This window comes from Lonchura striata, chromosome 14 (genome assembly GCF_050655825.1).
Source record: "Lonchura striata isolate lonStrDom1 chromosome 14, ASM5065582v1, whole genome shotgun sequence".
NCBI lineage: Eukaryota > Metazoa > Chordata > Aves > Passeriformes > Estrildidae > Lonchura > Lonchura striata.
This window is the reverse complement of record NC_140716.1, coordinates 8762085-8783347: the sequence shown is the minus strand read 5'-3', so window position 1 is coordinate 8783347 and position 21263 is coordinate 8762085. Positions and strand designations below refer to the sequence as shown.

Here is a 21263-nt window from a genome sequence, read left to right as displayed (position 1 = left end):
CCTGGCTCCAGCTGGGATTTATGGCAGTGACTTCAGTAGCTCAGCTGGGGCTGTGTTGGTAGGAAATGGATTAGGGTAACTGGTGGGCAAAGTGCTTCAGTCTCTATTCCACACTTGGTAAATAGTAACTCCATTATTAAATAAAATACTGTTTCACTGTTGAATAAATTTGTGTGGGTTTTTTTTTTCCTTGCTTGCTGTCATAGGTAAATTGCTGTCTTCCTAACTTGTGTTGTCCAGTTTGAAATACTGTTTCCTGTTGGCTTAAAATAAACCCTTCTGCAGCATTTTCCTGTTTTATGTTGCCTACAGAGAGCAAAATGTATCCTTAAAGGTTTAAATCTGTTGCTACGGTTAGGATGGTAGTTTCATAGCAACACAGATACCACAGGTGTTACAATCATTTCTTTAGTAGAGAGTTGGTGGTTTGGTGGTTTCTGTGTTTCTCCCTTTCCTGTTTACTAGAGTAAAATGTGTTCGAGACTCAGTTCTGCAACTTTCATGCAAACAGAGGCATGCATGCCTACCTGTATTCCATAGTGGTCAAATATTTGTGGTCAAATATATGCAAGAGTTGCTCAGGCTAGAATTTTCCATACTGGATGTTGTTTAGAAATATTTTGCTTTGCACCATGCAGTTTAAACAAGTCTTGGATGTGTCAAGTCATCACTTCATTAAGTTCGTGCTCTTTTAGTGGCAGATTCTTTTAGAAGATCTTCATGGTTAGGGTTGTTTCCACCTCTGATCATTACCCAGCATAAGCATGATGTGTGAGATTTTTGTACAGGACTGATATTGAGACACCTTTGTCAGCTAAATTCCACCTTTTTCTGTGTTCTCAGTTGTTTGCTATAGGATGAAGATGCAGATGTGTAAGAGCTCAAGTAAAACAGCACACTGAGAGCCCCGGTGTCTTCATTAGGACATGGAGTGAAGGCATGGATATAAACTCAGTCAAGAATGATCTTGTGAATATGATTGTGTTAGGGTGGGTTTTTTATACAGCCTTTGTGTTTTCTTTGAAATTGTTAAAGTGAAAAGGGTCTAAAAGATTGTTCTGTTGTCCTAAAGTGTTCCAGCATACTCAAAAAAAAAATTATAGTAATACTTCCTTAACTGGGTTTTATAAATATTGGTTCTGAAAATTAATATATAATGTTCTTTTCTGGGTTCTGAATGGATTTACCTGTGATAGGAGAGATTGGTGGTGCTGGAGAGTTACAGCTTGAGTTCCTGCATATTTCTCTTGACAGTGGTGGAATTATTTAACAATCACTCTCCATTTTTAGTGGTTTTATGAGTGTAAAAACTTAAAATTCAGAACTTTTTTTTTTTTGTGGGCTCTTCATATTCTGCTGGCCTTGTTTGGTCTCAGTGAAAGTTGTGGAAAGTTAATAATTTCATCCCATGCTGAATTGCTAAGGATGCTCATGCAGGAAGACTGCACTGAGTTTTGCATTATGGAAATATTACGTTGATGGCAGGTGTGAGGAATTCATCTCTGTTGCATTACGCTTTAGTTCTGATTCTCTGTCAGCTTTTTAGAGGGCATGTGCTTCAATGTGTAACTGGTGGACTTCCTTGGGCCAGATTTGAAGGGAATGAGTGGGGTTTCTGAATAGGTTTAAAATGCCTACTTTGTATTCAAGTGGATTACCTGTGTTAGAATTTAATTTAAATGTATTGATCCCCACCTAAGGAGATATCCAAATTACCCATAAGTGATGATCAGCCCAGGCATCTGTCAGTGTGAGATTAAACTGCAAACATTTATGTTGAAGTTTATGTTTAAGCAAACACTTATGTTGTTGTCTTGTATCCAGATCAGCTTGTACAGTGTGTCAGCTCCAATGGCTGGTTTGTGGTGTTTTTAATAGTTGGCCTCAGTGATCTTACTGTCATTTCCAACCTAAATGGTGCCATGATTGTATGAACTGAACTTTGATGAAAAGTAAAACCAAGCCTCAGGGTCTAGAAGAAAGGTACTCTGTGTGGCAGCAAGTGGATGTAGATTCCCCTCCCAGCTTTACAAATGCTGCTTGTGTGGCCTCTCCTGGAGGAGGAAAATCCTGGCTGCTGTCTCTGCTTCCCAGTCAAACAGAAGCACTGAGTCACTGGACCAGGCTGGTGTGTACCAGTGCCTGGCAGACAACAAACACATGGATTGAACTGCTCTGAGGAGTGATGTTTGCCACACATCCGTGTCTGTTTGTCTGGGGTCTTTTTAGTGACAGGATGATTATCCTGGATAGAGCAGTCACCCAAAGGAGCTGGAAGGTGTAAAGGGCATTCATGACTTGGTGAGTGACTCACTGAGGAATGCAGAAGGGAAGGTGCATTTGAAGAAAAGCATAAGATGTTTTTTTGCCACAATATCTGCCAGGGATTGCTGTGACTAAGGAGATGGCATAAATGTGCTTTGCTGTGACAAATTCTCATTCCAATACCAGTGCAAAAAGTGGCTGTTGCCTACAGCTTCTGAGTGTAAGTCATGTGCCTGGCATCACCTTGTGCAGGATTCCCAGCAGCAGGCGAGCTCTTTTCTCTGTTCCAGTTTCAGAGTCTTGAATTTGTTTGAGCCAAACCTGGAACTGTCAGTTAACAAAACAGTTGGCAGTCCTCGAGGTGCCCAGGTGGGTTGTGCAGACACCTTTCCTGCCCCAAGAGAAGAGACCCTTCTACTTCAGCTGTCTGATAGCCCTGGTATGTTGGGATGGGTGGCTCAGGTCTGGACAGTGATGGTTAGATTCTGTTACCAGTGCTACAGGCTGGGGTTGTACCTGGCTCACTTTGCAGCAGCTGGTTCTGTTTTGGAGCAGTTGGTGGAGGGAACTAATTTTATATTCTTTCTGCTACATCAGTAATCGGGATCATTTTTCTGTGAGCTGCACACATCTGTGGTCCCAAACCTGTCTCAGCCTGGAGGAAGTCAGTGAAAGGTAACATTTCCCACAGCTCAGGGGAAGCAGTAGCAGAAGCAGCTTATGCTGCTTCAATTCTATGCATTTTATTTTTTAGGATTTAACACAGATATTTATGAAGTCATTTGGTTTGCACATATCAGCATAAATAAGAGTATGTTCTGAACATACCTACTTGCAGGTCTAATATTTCTTTTAAGATTACCAATCTCCTTAAGTATGTGTATGAAGGGGAAAAAAAAACCTAGCAAACCCCCAAACCTTTGGCCATTCCAGCTGCTGACTGTGAGCATAAGTCCTTGAGAAGAAGCTTTTCTATTATCCCAAATGCTCCAAAGCTTGCTGAATAAACAAAATGAACACAGATGTTTCCTTGCTGGTGATACAGTTCATAAGAAGACACTACTCAAGGCATTGCTCAGCTGCAACTTCTGTGTGCTGAAATCTGTGGACCAAACAATTCAGTCCTACCCAAGGAAACTTCCTGTGAAGTTGAACAGGTTTGCTGAGTAATACCTTTTGTGTTAACAGTTTATTAACCACTCAATGAATTACCCAGATGTGTTTAAATTAGCCGAAAGCTCATTTCTTGCCACATAGAAATGCTGTGAGGATGCTGCAATGTGCTGCTGAGGTGAAGTCCCATCTTTGGAAGGATGACCACATGAACAGACATTTGCCTGCTGTTCTGGGGGCAGTTACCCAGCTTATAGTTAAGGAAAACTAGAATCAAAATCAGTACTGTACAGAAACCATTCACAGCTGTTTTAATTCTGGGTAAACTCTGGTTATGCTGGTTTTAACAATTTTGTAAGAAACTTTCTACACATGATGAAAGAGGAATAACTATGAATTGGTTGCAGACTGTACATTGTGACAAAGCAACTCTTTGCTGTTACTCAGGTCAAGTTGCCTCCCTGCTTATTTGATTTTTTTTTTCCAATTATTTTCCTTGTTTACACATTTTTTTTTGTGAGAGTAAGATCTTTAGGTTTATAGAACGAAGTTTGATAATGTAGCTGTGAAGGAGAAGCCAGAAACAATGTCCAGATCTTCAGTGAAGCTGAGCCACAGCAGTGGATGTGCCCTGGGAGCAGAGGGTGCCTGCAGGATGCTGATCTTGGGCAGCTCTCACAGTTTGCCTGCAGACCAGGTCATGGTTTGTAGAGGAGAGCAGGAGTATGGTAAGGCTTTAGGGCAAGCTTGAGGAATCTCACCACTTAGGCTCTGTCTGTTGCTGCAGAACCTGCTGTTGTGTTAAAAAAATAAAAAATAAACACTTGGCATATGCCTGAGAGAGGACTTGTGTTTTAATAATTATTTCAGACTACGCATTTAATGGATTTTTAGAGGTATCAGTTGCTACTGGAAGGTAACTTTAGTCCCTTTGTTCATGAGAAATTCAAAGCAACTTGTGTAGGATGAAATTCTTTTATAGCAGCGGATTTCTGTTACTGTGCTATTAACTCCTGACTTCTTGGTAGCTGTTGCCGTGCTCTCCTCACGTCCCTTTGCTGGAAGCTGGCTGGTTTGTTCCCCCAGCAGGCTGAGCTGCTCTGAGCCCCAGCAGTGGCCCGTGGCTCCTGGTCTGTCCCTGCCCTTGGCTCGGCTGTGCCCGGCCCCGACTGCAGGAGGCTGCAGCACCCCCACAGCCTGGCTGATTCACCCGCAGGACAGCTCCTCACTGGGGCAGAGATGAACTTCTGTTTGGGTTCTCCCTTAGCAAGCCATGGAAACTTGCTTTCATGTCCACGTCTGTGCTCCTCTTTGCTCGCACCTTTCTTCTTTCTAAAGTTCAGATTTTCCTGTTCTCCATTTCATTTTTTATTCTCACTGATGTGTATCTCTACTTCTGTTCTTCCATCCCTTTTCTGAACAAAGATAATTTATGGTTTCTGAGCATTTGAGTAACGGTTTTGTCACCTTTTTGCAGAGATAGACCAACTTTGATCAATAGCAAAAGAAAGTGGTTGTAGAAATTCACATTATGCACTCGCATACTCTGTAGATGTCTTTGTAGCTGGCGCTTAGCATAATGCCTCTGGAAATGTATTTCTGGCATGTAGCTTTTATTTGTGCAGCAAGGGACCCTGGCAAATGCTTCATGTTTGATATGAATTCACAGTCCTTTCAGATATTGAATAATATGAATGAGGGGTTATCAACATCTTCTCAAAGAGCGCTGCAGTTTGTGCCCTGCAATGATGGCATAATATGGTGTGGTGTAATGGGAAGGTTGAAAACAGTGTTTGAAATTCTATAAACTGTATCAACAGTAAAAACAACTAAATGTGGAAGGAATTTCTTAGGAAAAGTGAATTTTCTAATGTTGAAGTCTCTTAAATGAAGACTAGAGTCTCTAGGGGAAGTGGAAGTTAGTACAGGTATCCTGGGGTAATGTCCTGCCCTTAGCATGAGATGTCTGTGCTTGTGGCATGTTGGCATATCAAAGGGCAGGCAGGTAGTGGAGCTCAGGCTGAAGGTCAAGTACTGTCCCTGATAGATTTGTGTGTGATTCATCCACATCACTGTGCAGGAGCTTGGCGTGGTATTAATGTTTCTGTTAGCTGGGCTCAAGAACACTATGCTTGATAGTTCTAGTTTCTATCTTTTCAAGATCTCTTATGAGTTAAAATAAAATTACAATGTCCATTATCCTTTAATATGTAGCATCGAATATGTAGTGAATTCTTAACTCCTCTGAATTCCCAATTACAAAATCACAGAATTAACTAGGTTGGAAAAGACCTTTGAGATCAAGTCCAACTTATTACTTTGAAGGAGTTAAGACTTACCTTAAGGCTTGTTGTCCTTTGAGTTATAAAGTCCTGGCAGAGCTGTAAGACCTGAAATATTCAGGAGTGATTGGTAGTGACTGACTGCAGTCAAAGTCACCTGGAGCTTTTCACCAAGCTGACATTTCGTTCTCTAAGCTCAGGTTGATGTTTCCTTTAACATTTCTTACTTGAAATCTAGTTCAGCTTTGGTTCACATCACCAAAGAGGCAATACAAGCTCTGCCCTAAGCTGAGGCAGTGCAGTGTGCTGTGCTCTGACATTTATACTGTGGCAGATGCACCAGCATCCTGAGCTGATGTTTAGGCTTCTTTTTCCTATGCAAAGCATTTATGGATTTTTCTCCCTGCTTATGAAACACACTTGTCTCAAATATGGTATAAACAAATGCACTTAGAATAAATACTCCCCTGTGCCCCATTTGTTGACAAATCAGCCACCCTTACTTAAATATGTATATGTACTTATATGCACATATATACATTGATATGTTTATGTGCATATATATGCATATCTGTATTGTGGAGGAGATTTCTTGCTATGTGAAGCTGGAGATCAAAGGGTGAATGCTCACCCTGAGAGGCAGTAGGGTGTCAGCACATCCCAGCTGCTGTATAAAAAGATTGATGTAGGACTTTGATGCTGCATGAAGCAGCTTTGGATTCCCAGTGAACATCGTTTTGTTGCATAGAGGAAGACAAGGATCTGTGGAGGCTGAATCTTGAGGAAAAAGAACTTCAACAAATAACAAGAGGAAATTTGTATTCATACACAGCTCAGGTGTATGGAGATACAGGCTGTGTCAGAGTTGTGCTGCTGTGACAAACCAGCTTTTTATTCCTAACAAAATTGTTGCTATTAGTCTCTTGCAGCACATTCAAAAGCTCGTGTCACATTTGATTTCAGGTTAAAGCTGTGTAAAGCCTTCAGGTTTTTTTTAAAGGAACTTTAAATTTTTCTACTCTGTTAGTTGGGAAGCGGTGTCTACCTGCTACTTTTTTTTTTTTGTTGTTTGGTTGGTTTTTTTTTGTTTTGTTTTTGAAACTTTTCTCTTTGGTATTTATAGCAAAAACTGCTAACTAAGATTTCTTTCATGTTCACTCCATGACAAAGTACATAAAATTGGCACAATTTTTTTTTCTTTATAGCTGGAAGAGAGAGCACAATAAAGATTTGGGAAGGGAAGTATTTTGTCTCTATCTAAAACAAATGTTGATAACCTGGTGACCTTTCTAGCAGCATAAAGGTGTGATGTTTTGTATTTATTTGCAGTCTCCTTGGTTATAGATGTTGTAGTGGGATCCTGCCCATCTTTTGCCAATCCCTGTGTTTTTCCTCCCAAGTGTTTATATTTGCATCATCAGGAGTTTAGAGCATAAACAGTTCAGTTTCTGCAAAGGAAAATGAGCTCTTGCTGTTCTGCTAGAAGTTATCAGCAAAATAGATGATAAAGAGGGGAGGAATTATAAGTCTGCAGAGTAGAAATGAGCAATTCCATTCCAGAGCTGTTGACAGGCCACTGCTAGAGAAAGTTGTCAGAAAGTGATGAGCAGCATCCTGCCATGATTGGGCATTGCCTAAAAGATTAGAAATAAATATTCAAAATAAATTACCCATTTTTATTGTTGCAATGCATTTGTTGAGAGTTTCCTCTGACTAAAACCTGGAATAAGATTGGTAGTGCTTCTTTGTGTCACGGAGATGATAGCTTTTTTTTTAAAAGCTGTATTAAAAATCTCTTTGTCAAATAAATAGCTGATCCTCCTTTCTTGGCTTGCTTTTTTTCCTCTGCTTTTAAGAGATCTGAAGAGGTGTTTTCCCTGTGTTTGAGTTGCTTCTCAGTAGCAGACAGGGTATGTCACACAGGATTGTGTGTCCTCTTGGTCAGGAGTGACTGGAGCATCTCGTGGTTGAGTGATATTTAGCAGAATGTTGTGACCTCAGCTGAGGTAACAATTTATCAGATGTGCCACCTTGGATGGAGAGGTGATGCCCGTTAAAACCTTACAGGAGCTGATGCACAAAGTAACTTTTATGCACCTCTTTTTTCCTGTTGCCTGTTGGCATCTTTCTAGCTTGAAAAATTTAAAGGACAGATGTGACAGCAAAATGTAATACACAGTGACCTCCAAGCCTTCTCTTAGAAAGTAAAACATGTTTGCAGTTAGAAAAGTGTATTATTTTATGCTCCAAATTAAGTCCTGTATTAAATTTGGAGAAATACAAGATGACATAGCAAGTGAGGTGCTGACCTTGTTAGTTTTTTTTTTGTCATTTGGCAGATTTTCAGGAACTAACACTGTATTCATTATTTGTTCTCTATTTAAATTAGTTCTTGCTGCCACATTTCAGTTGGTAATGCCGTCTCTAGAATTTTAAACCACATTTAAAATGTATCTTAGGGTAAGAATATATAATGAACCAATCACTATTCATGAAAAAGCATCCAAAGATGGATAAATTAATGTTATGTGAAGAGTCTCTAGTTTTATAATTTCAAAGTAATTCATAGCCTGAATTATTTTTTTGATTATTAAAGCATTGATAATTTCATAAACCTTGAATTTCTGAGTTCTAGCAAGATTTTCAGATTAATGTTACAAGTTGCAGTTCAGGCCTCAGTGAAGTTGTCCAGCACCTCTGCAGTAACTTACCCCCAGTTAAATTAAATATAGAGTGATCTTTGTCTTGGTTCCTGTGGAGAAGTGAACTCTACACTTAAGCCTTGTGAGGCAGACCCTATAGCAAGAGCAGTGTCCCTCATTGTCCTGTGTCTCCTCCTGGCTTCAGAGGATGTTTCAGTTTATTACTGGGACTGGGAGAAAGGATCACTCGATGCTGGGAGACCTCTTGACTCTGCAGGGGTAATACTGCATACAAGGGGACAGAACTTGGAAGTTTTATTCTTGCTGACCTTTTTTTGTGGCCTTTGGTGGCCTCTGTGCCTCATTTTCTTTCTGGATTGAGTCTTTTGTCTCTTTGGGTCTTGTAAGTTTTCTTTGAAGCAGGAATGTTATTTTACTATATGTTCAGCACAGAGAGGCCCCCACTCCCAGTGGGGTTATTCAGGGGCTTTGTGTAACGTGTAGTGATGGTCTGCATTGTAAAAAAGGCAAAGCAAACAAACCCAGAGAGGAGAATGTGCTTCTGGTTTGAAGGCAGCTTTGCACATAAATATCTGTTTGACTTCAGGAAACTGCAGTTTGTTACAAAAGAAATGTTTAGCTGCAGCTTTCCACACACTTCCAGATTTTCAGTTTTTCTTTTCTTCCTCCCTGCATTTAAATGGTTCAGGAAAAGGCCTTTTCCAAATGAGTATTTTGCTATTTTAACAAAAGTAGTTGGTCTTAGGACTTTTATGGAGCTAACATCAGAGGCAGGCTGCTTGCTTTCTTGGATTTGATGGCAAGACTCTTAGAGCTTTATTATTATCTCCTGAAACTGTGCTTAGTGGGGTTTACCTTTACATTGCTCTACCAGTTTGTCTTCAGAGCTCTGTTACTCTGTTTGCATCCATCTTTGAAGAGCTATTCTACAGCATACTATTTACTAGGAGTTTGATTCATTTAGCACTTCTTGTCTCCCAGCAGATTGCTTTACAGACATGGCTTGGTACATGTTGCTATATGCTGCTTTCAGAAATGTCATGTTGGCAACAAAATGCCACAGTTTCCTAACTATGGTAGTCAAACCAATCCATGAACTGCAGGGATGGTAAATCTTTTAAAATTTTAATTTTATCTCATAGAGGCTTATTACTCTGTGAGGAATAAATTACTTCTTTGTAAGATTTTCTGCTAAGATGTTTTTCCTTTAGCTTTCTGATTATTCATCAGTTTGCCAAACTTTTCCCATTGCCACTTATCCTTTTGTTTTAAATACCTCATAAGTTCTGATCAATTTGCCAAATTTTCATAGTTTGGAAGAGAACAAATTTGGGAGCTCTGAATCAGTTACTGCAATACAATAACATAAGAAAATGCTGTGGTATTGAATACAAATTCAAATAAAAATTGGCTGGAAACATTAATTTTCTGCTAAATGCTGCTACATAAAATTCTCAGGGATCTCACATAAATGTTTAATTCCTACAAACAAAGCCCTGAGCAGACACTTTATCTGACTCATTCAAAGTTAAAAAAAGAATTAGTGCTCTCTTTGGAGTGAACCTGCAGGAGTTTGGAAAGTTGCACTGTTAATGTGATTGATTTTTATGTCAAGGATAAATTTTTCCTTCAACATCCAAGTGCAAAGGTTCACATGCCTGCATGGAATAACTAATAAGTGTGTGTGATTTCAAAGTCTTCAGGAGGCAGAGGAGCAGAGTGTTTCCATACAAAAATGCCTGTTTTGTTTCTCTGGAGAGCAAGAGGCCTGATGTGGACTCTGTCAGGGAGAAATTTGTATTAGGCTTTATTTCAAGATCCTGTCAGATGTTTGTGTGATGGGGCTGCACAGCTTTTCCCTCTCTGGGATCTCTGGGTGCTGCAGCCTGATCTACGTTCGGACAGTCTTTTGCAGGCACTGCTTGGGATGTGACACTTCAGTCACGTTGTAAAATCACGGTTCTTGATATTGGCTCATTCACAGTGCCTCAAAAGCTGCCAGCCCTGTTCAAACTGTGCATTGCAAAGCCTGGGAGTGGTGGGGAGCCCATCAGAATTCCACCTGTGCTCACCTGCCTCGGGCAGCAGTGCCAGTGGGCTCTCAGTGACTGCAGTGCTGCTGCTCCTGGGAGCTGCAGCAGTGGGACAGCCACCCTGCAGCCCAGGGCAGCTGAGCATCACAGCCCCCAGCAGCTCTGCTCACACAGGGGCTCCCTGGGCCATGTGCTTCCAGGGAAGAACAGGCATCAAGCACTGTCTCCATGTGCATGTGTGTGAGCAGACAGAACGAAAGCTTTGGAAAAATAAATAAATTGGCTTTTTTCTGCCCAAATATTCTAGGCATAATGGATGGAAAAAGAAATTAACTGGGCTTTGGTAACAATGTGGGTAGCCTCTGTCTTCATCTGCATATTTATTTTTACCTGAAAAATAAATAGTCTCATCTGAAGTGAACAGGTTGTGTGTCCTGCACAAGTGCAGGTTTTGCTTGTAGTCTCCTTCACATGTACTGTGGGCATTGCAAGCGCTTTCTGTCTTCAGTAATGAGTTGGTGTGAGCTATCATTGTGTTGGTGTTGATTTCTCAGTTGCAGCAGACTTGTGAGTAAGGTGATGATCCTGAGCCCCCAAATTAGGATGTACTGCTCTTGCTCCTTACTGTGTTGGTTGGAAGTACTTTCAACATTGCTTACCTGCTTCAAATCTCTGTTTCACACAGTGCAGGTTACTGTGACAGAAACCTTCCATGCTGCTGCTTAGGTAACAGAAAGATGAACACTGAAATGTGAGTAAATGACAAGGCAAGAGTTTTATTTGGTGTAGGGGAGCTGTTCTGTGCTAGAACATAGCTGTTTCACCTGCCTGTTGAGAAAAGGATGAGTTTCTCATACAGTTTTTCACTGCAAATCTAATTCATGCATGGCTGAAAATTTTGTGCAAAGGGATTCTAAATGCTATGCGGAAGATTCCCTGAGGAAGTTTGATAAACTCAGCAGCACCATAGGTTATTGCATGTTCATTACATGTTTAGGCCTTTTTTTTTAATGGTAATTTAGATGTGTCCTACAATGCAGATTTTGAAATTCTGATCTTTTGGCTAAGGTAGCAGAGGTATCATTAATGAAAACTGTGTTGGGTACAGCAAGGACTGCGGGATCCTAGCACTTGAAATGATTGATGGAAGGAGACGAGCAGAAAAGCAAACAGCAGAGGATTATGTTTCAGGACACAGCTTAAGCTTTCAGGAAGAGAAAGATTTTATTTTTGCTGAAGTGCCTGTCATGGAGATGATGCTGGCATTGGGTGCTTCACTATGTTCTGCCAGCCCCTGCAGACAGGTAGATGCTTACAAAGACGAGCTCCCACCTGTGCTTCCTGTACAGACCTTTCTCAGCTTTCCACTTTTAAACTTAACTATCTCTGCCTCTTTCTCCTTTTCCCTGGCTGTTATCACTGTTCCTCATCATGTAACCACTCTTGGTTTTCATTTTTCTCTCCCTCTGTGAATCCCAGCTGTGTGTGCTGTACTCGCTGCTGTGGCGCTTCCTCTTGCGGGTTTCTGCCTGGAGCCTCAGCCCAGCTTTGCTGGGTGCTGGTGGCACCCTGTGCCCGAGGCCACAGCTGAGCCAGTTCCTGTTTGCTCGGGTGCTGCGTGGTGGCCACAAAATGGCCCAAAATGGCCCAGCTGGCTCCCAGCACTGGCTCCTGTCATCTGCTGTGGCAGGGGAAACCGGGACCAGCAGCACACGAAGTTAGGATGTTAAGGGATAATGTGCCAGGCAAGTTTCTGCCATGGACCCCAGAGAGGTGACTCTCAAAAGTGCTGCCTGTGGCTTTCAGAGGGGCAGTTTCTGGGGAAGTTTCCTAATGTTTGTTGGCAATAGAGCAAATTCTTGAAACTGGTAATACTTGCATAAAGTAACTGCCTGAATTTTCAGGGGTAGTAAAATTGACCTGAGTTTGTCTCCCAGCGAGAGTCTTGAGGAATTTCACAAATAGATTGTATGTAGAGTGACAGTGAGTGTAGAATATCTGACTTTTTATTTATTTATTTATTAACAGAGCAGTTAACATTGGAAAATGCACTTTCATGTGTGAAAACTCACTGTAAGATTTTAAAGAACTAGAGACAAGAAGAGACACTACTGCTCTGCCACCTTCCTAGTGTTGTTTTCATCTTGTTCTATCCCATCACTTACAATATGGTCTGAATATACAATACCTGATAATGACTATACATGTGGGATAATGTGGGCATTAGAGTAAATTATTTGTCTCCTAAAGTGAGACAAACATACAAAACATTCTAGAAATTTTATCTGGAATTTTCATAGAACTAAATTCAATGTCTGCAGCTTCTGTTTGATATTAAGAATTATGGTTAATTTCAAAGCACCAGATTTTCTTTGTGCTGGAAGATCCATTTTCTGTCCCTGTCTGCAACAATAGTTGAGCAGGTACTTGAACTCTTAACAGTAGTGTCTGGAGTTTTGTTTTACTGTTTTAGTGTGTGGAAAGGTGTAAGACAATGTCTGTGTTTTTACCACATGGAAAGAATTTCATCAGGAAATGTCTCCACTCCAAATACGTCCAGGTTTTCTTTACTGCAATCAATACAGTTATTCATGGATTTCTGCTCCCAGCTCTCTCGTGGCTATATTTAACATATGTCATTGTACTGGGCTACATCGTTTTAAGAAAGTTGTTATTGCTGTACAGATGTGTTCTGCAGTGAGGCCAGGGCTTAACGCAGCCAGGGTGCTGTAGAAATGTCTCCTGCTCCTGTGAACATGAGCAGGGTTGCTCTGTGGGTTTTGCTGTGGGCTGGTTTACATTTCTGTAGTGGCTGAAGTTGGCCAGCTCAGAACATCGTCCATGGTGTTCATACAGCACCTCACAGCTTTGCATAAATAGTTGCTCAGATAATCTGTGTAGTTTGTTAGTGCTGAAAACAATTTGCTGCTGTCTATGGCATTATATATCTGCTTGTTGTGATGACGTGTCCTCTGTTGACTGAACAGATTTATTTTATTTTTCAGGAATTTTGAGTGTTCTGAAATGAAGTGACTTTTTCTTTTAAAGGTCGGTGGTTACATAGACACAATAGGAGCATCTCAGCTGCTTTTATTGACAAGGATGAGCCAACATCACATGTGAGAAGTGTGTATTTTATTTTATTTTTTTTCTCTCAGTCATCTGCTGTCTCCAATTGATTTTCTGTTGAAATGTGATGCTAGGCAGTCAAAATGCATAATTTAAAGTAAAGACTGCTCTCAAGCTGAGCTTTGGGATTTTTGGGGTACATATGTGGAACCCACTTCATTATGGGTGCAACTACTCACCATTTTCAAGAACTTCAATAGAGTGCAGATCTCTGGCACCATCCAGAGGGCGTTTGCCACTTTTTATTTAAGTCCCTGTTGAATATTTGTTAACACTTGTAATTTTGAAGAGTGTTTGACACTTAGGCATGCAGATGCTGTTAGTTTTGAGTGAAGTTGGCTCCTTTGGGAAACCTCAACTGTGTGTCCTTCAGTGGGACAGTTCCTTCATTGGGATCACAATTGCTTCCTACTTACATCATGCTGGGATGCCCTTGTTTCTCACATACATTTTCCCACCTAGTAGCCTGCCAGCATTACCTGCGATGAGTTTTATTGCTCCATTCTACAAACACAGCATTTAAACAACAACAACAACATTTAATGTATTGCCTGTTTACTCAGGGAATGCTGCCGTGTGTGGGATCTGGATGCCTGCACTGTGTAGTTTGGGTTTGGGATTGATGTCAGTGTTGTGGTGCCCTGTGGCTGTTCTTCCTGGGGCAAGGCAGGTGATAGGAACACGGGCCAGGCACCCTGGAGTGGGTATCAGCTGCAGAGAGCTGGGGCTGGTACCTGAGAGGGGCAGTGCTAGAGCTCAGTTCATTTCTACAATGTTGTTTTAATGGGATGCAGTTTACTGAGGCAGAGAGCAAGGCCTGGCTGCAAACTGACTTCAATTAATACAGTGAAATTTCCACCCTTCTGTAGGTAGGAACTAAATTAATTTTTTATTGCTAACTTTTATCTCCTTACATTTGTGATTGAATAGACCAATGAGGACTTGTGATTATGTTCATTTCAGGTGTCATCCCTTTAGCGTAAAGCCATCTTACATGATTTTGAAAAAGAAGATAAATACAGAGATTATCACAAAAGTAATTTTTGTCATTTCAGTTGCTCTGTTGCAAACTACGGATTGCAACTTGGCAAGAAAATGGGATTGCAGCCTTTTTTGAAATGCTGTCACACCTGTTTTTGTGGTATTTGAACTCTGAAAAGGGTGAGAGCCCTCAGGCAAAGGAGGTACCCCCATGCTATTTTGCTGAAGTTGGGCTGTAGTGTGAATTTGAAATGTCTGAGGGCTCTTTTCCCATCAAATTGTTTTAGATTGGATTAGGTCAGAGTAATCCACTTGATAATAATGCTGGAAATCTGTAAGATGATATGTTAAAAAGATTCCTTATTTTCTTTTACCTCAGTACAAGTGTGGTGCCTTGTAAATGTCTATGAATATGCTGCCACATCTGATGAGGAAACAAAAGGTATGCCTGAGGCCTCACAAAGCTTGGTGGCAGATCTGCAATAAGAAATCAAGACCTCCTCTCTTGGCTGCCTGAATCTTCCCTTGTTTGTCTGGATCAGTGTTTTCTTTTCATCAAAGAAGACATATCTCTCTCCATATTATCCACAGGTAGTACTACCTTTAGCCATTGCAGGTAGTCTCAGCACTTTTGAAAAATTCAGTTATTTGCCAAGTGAATGGAAAACTGGAGCTGCTGGATGGCTCTAAAATGGTGGTGGAAGGGTGTGTCCAAGAGTTCAGAAGGTCATTTTGTGTGTGTGTATTCATCTTTACCAAAACCCAGTGTGTTTCTCTGGGTTGCCAGGCCTGGTGTCCCAGCCTGGCTGGGATCAGAGTCCCAAACCCATGGCTTGGGCCCTTCCACAGGAGATTCTGCTGGGACAGCTGCAGGGAGGAGCAGACCTGCTTTGCAGGAGCTGCTCAGTTGCTCATGTTTTCAATTTTATCTCCTAAACACTATTAACACTATTATCTTAACCCTACCCTCCTTTTTTAAAAATCAGTTGACTAAGCCTGAAAGTGGAACTATGACTTTCATGCTTGAAGTGATATGGTTATTGCAATAAGGATTTTAATAAATTCACAGCTGGCTGTGGTTTGCATAGTGAGCATAAATTAAGTTCACTGAGCTCTACTGTGTTACCTCCCTGACATAAAAACTACATCAGGCAGAAATAGACTTAAATATATCCTGCAGAAATCCCAAACAAGTCCTCTCCTGCTGAGCGCTCTGTGTAGGTTGGTTTAATTTATTAATAAGTTGCTTATCCTTGTTATTTACTGATACGTGGGCAGGCTGCTGTTGTGATTTTCTAAGCTACACAATTCAAATTGCTCTTGGCCACAGTTTTCAATGACAGTGTATGGAATATTTTAAGGACCATCTGTATAACCCCAAGCTGGCTTCATGGTTAAGGTGGCCGTGGTGTGCCAGGTCATCTGTGACATGTGGTGCCACTGGCTCCCAGCTGTTGGCTGTTGTTGGGAGGATGTGAATAAGATCATGTTAATTGATAGTCTGTGAGTGATCAACTTAGCTCTGCTTTTTTTGTATGAACCAAAGTCAGGAGCTTTTGCATAACATATTAAGGTGTGGGAGGGCTTTGCTTATTTTTGGCTGGAGATCTTTTTATCACTTTCAGAATACTCTGTTGATGGCATACTTCATACTTCTGCTCGTACTGGTATTCACACCTGACAGTAAAAAAGACTTATAAATTAGGTTTCTTGCCTAACACCACTGTTTTGTTTTACATTTTTTTTTATTTTTAAGCACTAGACCAAGCAGGATGGGGTAACTCTTGGTCTGCTGACTAGACTGACTTTGCCTTTGGATCCTTTGGGAGCAGAGCAGTGCAGAAAGGCTCTCCTTCCCCACACTCCTGCATTAGTACAAATTGCTTCCACTCCTGCCCTGAACATCTCTAGTTACTTTCAACTGCACTTTGCAACTTGTTCTTGATGCAGAAGTTGTCCATAGCTTTGAGCTGTGGGTGCTACTGTCCATCCATTATCTGCATGGAATTTAAGCAGTGTCTGATGTCAGCTCAGAAACATTTAAATATATTGTGGTGCAAAATGTTAGCTCTGGTGTACCTGGTACACGCATCTGCTTCACATTGTGAATTTCAATAGGCTTGACTGTTTGTGTCTATGTGTCCATTACAGAGAGCTTGGAAAATACTATTCAGAATGTTATGGTTACACTAAAGCTGTTGCTGGCCTCCTAAAAATTGAAAAGCAGATATCATCATTGTTTCATGTACTGAAAAGAGAAAAATTTTGGCTAATATTTTGCAAGAACTACAGACAAAATGGTGTGTAAATGGAGACAATGTTCAGCTGGTGTCTCAGGCTAGCCCTGTCTCAGGTGCATTTTGAGGGTTGGCTCTCTTGGGTAACTGCTATTTTCAGGAGTCAGTCCTGGCTTACTTTTGGGTCCAATCAAGTAATTTTTTGTCCAAGGAAAAGAAAAGCAAGGCCCCGTAACATTCATAACTGCTTTTAAAACCTCATAATCATTATTAGTTTAATTTGGCCGCCTCCTTGTGTAAAAATCCAGGTGTTAAGTGTCCCGCTGGTGTCACAGGTGGGGGCAGCCTGGCAGGAGCCCTGTGTGCCCCTGTCCCTGGGAGCAGGGTGCCTGCTGGCAGCCACACTCAATGCCCTTCTTTCACCCAAGTGTCAAACTTGGCTGCGAGGGGCCCTTGGAAAGCCACCCTGCCTCGCTGCTGCACAGAAAATTGCTGCTGCTCGGGGAAATAACAGAGTTAGAGCCCTGCTGCCGATGTTCTAGGATGCCAGCACAGTGAGTGTTTGCATTCTCAGAGCTCTCTGCCTTGCCATTAACAAGGACTGAGTGTGCAGGACTAAAGGATTTACCTTCAAGACCCGCTCTTGAATTGCTGTTAGAGTTTATTCATTGCCTGATAGCTTTTCTTTTCCTTAGACACCATCAGCTGGCATACTTGGTTTTAGATTGGAAGGAATTAGTTTGTAGTAGATTGCTGTAGAGTGATATAATAATCTCCCTGTTCAGTAAAAGTTTGATTTATATGGCATTGTTTTCTTCCCAGGATCTACATGTGAAAGGGAAAAGCATTCTAATTGCTCTCACGTTCCATGCAGTAAGAAAATGGATTTTGGAGAAATTAATATGAAAAGCAAAGTTACTGAGTAATCAAATGGATTTATAAAATGTTAAGCATTTAAAGAAATACACTTTTATTGGCTCCTGAGTAGGTGATCAACTCATGTTACTGAATATAGAGGTTTCTCTTAAAATTTAATTTTTAATTTTTCATGAGAAATTTAGGCTTAAGTCTTTCTTACAGCTTTAAGTTATTGAGGGCATAAAGGACTTGCTCTGGTAAATTCAGAGAAAGGTTGTCACAACCATTGTGATGCAGCATAGGAAGGACAATAATCCAGTCCTGGGAGAGCATTGGTCAAAGAAAACATTGCAATGTATCTCCTGGTGGGAAGGGTGTGGACATCTTTAATGATCACTTACTGCAGAGTAATGCTCTGAAATAGAGACTTCCATATCTGTGAGTATAAACAGAGTAAAGGATTATAATCTCCTAATGGTAAAGAGAATGGCATTTTTGATTGTATTGGGGTAGTGCAGTTGGAAAGAATGAGTCCCCATGTTCATGGAGAGTAATGCTTCCTTTCTGCTGCTGTGAAGGACTTATTAATTATGTTTTTCAAACATTACTTTATGGTATTTTTATCTCATCATCAGTGGTCTTCTCATCTGGGTCTTTCATTACTTCCAGAAAATGATGGCCAGGATTGATGCAGGCCAGACCACCCTGGCCCCTGCTCCTGTCCTCCCGAGGGCTGTCTGCAGGTTTGAGCTCTTAATTGCAGTTCTCTGAGTCATCTCACTTCAGCATTTTAACTCCTCCTTTTTAGGGCTTTGTGTATTACTTTTCTTCAGCTAGCAATCAAAAATTCAGAGGCTCATTTCCTTGCTTCCTTTTTCGGAAATGAGCTGTCTTTTTTAGGAGAACTTGAGGATAAAGCCCATCCATTACTATTTAAAGATCCTGATTAGCACATGTTGAAGAAGGTTATTAAGTTTCTTAACCTTCAGTCCATTAAAACAGATCAGAAGGGCTGTGCATTAAGTTTCTGCTTAGCTTAGAACAGTGGTATTTCTTGCTTACTGAGAAAGCCCTGTCTTAGACAGCATGAGCTCTGCTCCAGGGGAACTGGCTTTCTCCTGGCCATTAAGGAATGAATGAATGAGTGGATGTGTTTGGTTGCTTTTAAAGACATCTGTTTGAAAAGTCAGTGATTGCTATTTTGATGATCCTTTCTTTACAAACCTACCCCTTATGCCCTTTCCAAAGTCAGATGTGGTGACTTTTAATTCAAATGAAAAACATCCCCAAGTCAAATTCTGATATGATACAGATATGGTACATGATAGGCATGAGTAGTGTCAGCACAAACATACATGTGTGATAGGGCAGGAGCAATGTTAGCTCACATTCAAGTAGACTTATGGTTTATTTTCAATCAAAATAATACAAATAAATTAAATGTTTTCTACTAAAGGTTAATTAGTAGATTGTTTAAAAAAATAAAGCCATTTCCTTAGAACTGAACAGTGTTGATTACATTGACAGATTTTGCTGTGAAAATTTTGTATTTTAAAATTTGTTACCTCTCTAAAAATATAATTACTCTAGAAGGGAGATAATGTTGAAAACCTGAATTATTTTTCAAATACAAGAATCTTGTTATTTATAGTTTAGGAGGTGTTTGATATATGCATTGACTTTACTTAAAGGAACATTGCTCAGGAAAGCTGTGTTTCCTCTTAGATAAAACTGAATTTCCTATCTATAGCCCAGCAGACACCTGTCAGTTGCAGAATTGTTAGAATGAGAAATGCCTTCTTCAGATTTTTATTTTTTTTTGTCTGAAACACTTGTGTCTTGTAGAATATTGCCATTAGCAATGTCATGTTCAGTAAATTATCTGCCTCTGACAGAGCAAGTCTTTATTTACACTTTAGATCAGTGATGGTATCTTCAAGAAAAGAGATGTTGTACATGTAGCAACTTCTTGTAATTATTTATTTTACTAAGCCTGGATGATCAGTCTGCACTCTTCTGAGAAGTTCTGGTTTGTTCCAGCAAGTAGAAAACTTTTCCTTATGCTTGGGTGAGAATCTGCCTACAACTTCCCACTGGTTTACAGTTTCTGTGTTGATTTACCTGAAGGCACCATGTCAGAAACTGAAGTATGTACTCCACAGTTTTAGTTAAAAAATCAAATAAATAAACAAAGAAAACCCACAAACTAAACAATTCATAAAGAATCAAGCAATAAATCCTAACCTCTCCTCCAGGCATTGGAGATGAACTGGCTTTAACCATTCTGCCTTTAGTTCTAGGTGAGATTTTCTGTGCAGCTGGGAACTCAAGATGCTGGGAAACACCCTTTAAATATGTAAAATTCACTCCTGTCTTGTTATACTTTTAATTTCCACCATAGTAACTCACTATCCCAGATCTGGGCACTGACTTAGAGGCAGAAAGTGCCCATGGCCCATTTTGTGGCCAAAGGCTCCCTGAGTGCCAGAGAGCTGAGGGCTCTGTGCCTCAGTGATCCCATCTCATGGATTTCTTGGCCATGGAGCAGTTCCTCTCTGAAACAATGATGTGCTGTCTGCATCCCCTGCCTGTGTGCTCTGTTTTCTTCCACTAGCTGAAAGGAAGTTGTAGTTTCACAAGAACCTACTTGGCTTTCATTCCATGAGGAAGATTGTTGCTGATAATTTGTTTTGTTTTGTTCTCTTGACTGGGTCAGCAATTATATCATAAAAAGGATATGGCTGCAGTGATTCAAATCAATTAGCCAAAACGTTTATCAAGGTACTAAAGCCATGAAATCACACAATTAGTGGTGAAGCAGTAACAGCAAGTTTGCCTTTCATCTCAATACTTTTACAGGTTTTTGATTCAGAGAAGTAGAATAGAGAATTAAATTCTTGAGCATAGGGATAACTCTGTAATGAAAATCTCGAGTGACCAGTGTAGTTGTAAAATATATATTTGCCCAAGAAAATTTTCAAAACTAAGAATCACTTTGGATAGGGGAATACTACTGCTCTCTTTGAAGGGTGGTGATGGAAGCTCTCAGGCTGCATCTGCACAACTGTAATGAGATGTGCAAATGAGCACTGTCCAAGCTTGGTAACTTTCTGCTGCAGTGCTCAGCCCAACACAGACTTAGAAAGAAGCTTCTTCCTATGACATGTTCTGCTTACATTGTGCTTGTATTCCACAAAGCTACAGCCCTTAAAAATGTAGTCAAGGAATCAGTAGGAGACAGAAAAAAAAATAGACAAATTTCAAATAGGAATCTAAAACCAGTTTTAAATGGTTTTGCTCCAGTGATGTCCCTTGGTCTCTTCTAATGTGTGTTATGCAGGAGCTTGCATCTTGAAGCAGGGTACTCTGAGGTTTGGTTACTGTAGATTCAGGCCAATGGTTGAGCCATTATGGCTAAATTTAAATGCTTTTTTCCATCAGCCACGACTCTGTTACATGGAGGTCAAGTGCCTCTGTGCTAAAATGTGTTGATATTCTTGTGGCATGACTTCTGCTCTCAGCATAACCTAAGAATAGTGCAACTTTGGTCTCCTTAAGCAGCTACTATATTTTTTTAGACTTTTTTTTTACAGGTTTTACTGAGAAAACCCATATTAGCCTGTAAATTCAGCCTTCAGCCTCCACCAAATAAGATACTACAGAGGAAAACCTTTCAGCCCTGGGTTCTACATGCAACAAAAG

General features: G+C 40.6%; 1 protein-coding gene across 5 annotated transcripts in view; it reads left to right on the top strand.

The window, feature by feature from the left end:
* The window catches only part of XYLT1 (xylosyltransferase 1), a 176738-nt gene that overhangs the window by 11437 nt on the left and 144038 nt on the right, over window positions 1-21263 (top strand). The window contains exon 1 of one of the 5 annotated variants that reach the window (XM_085592345.1): window positions 1-21263. This exon is cut by the window's left edge and continues 10287 nt beyond it. The exons of the other annotated variants lie outside the window; for them this stretch is intronic. Within the exon in view, the coding sequence (XP_085448471.1) occupies window positions 21252-21263 (12 nt within the window). The 5' untranslated portion in view covers window positions 1-21251. 5 annotated transcript variants of the gene reach the window in all.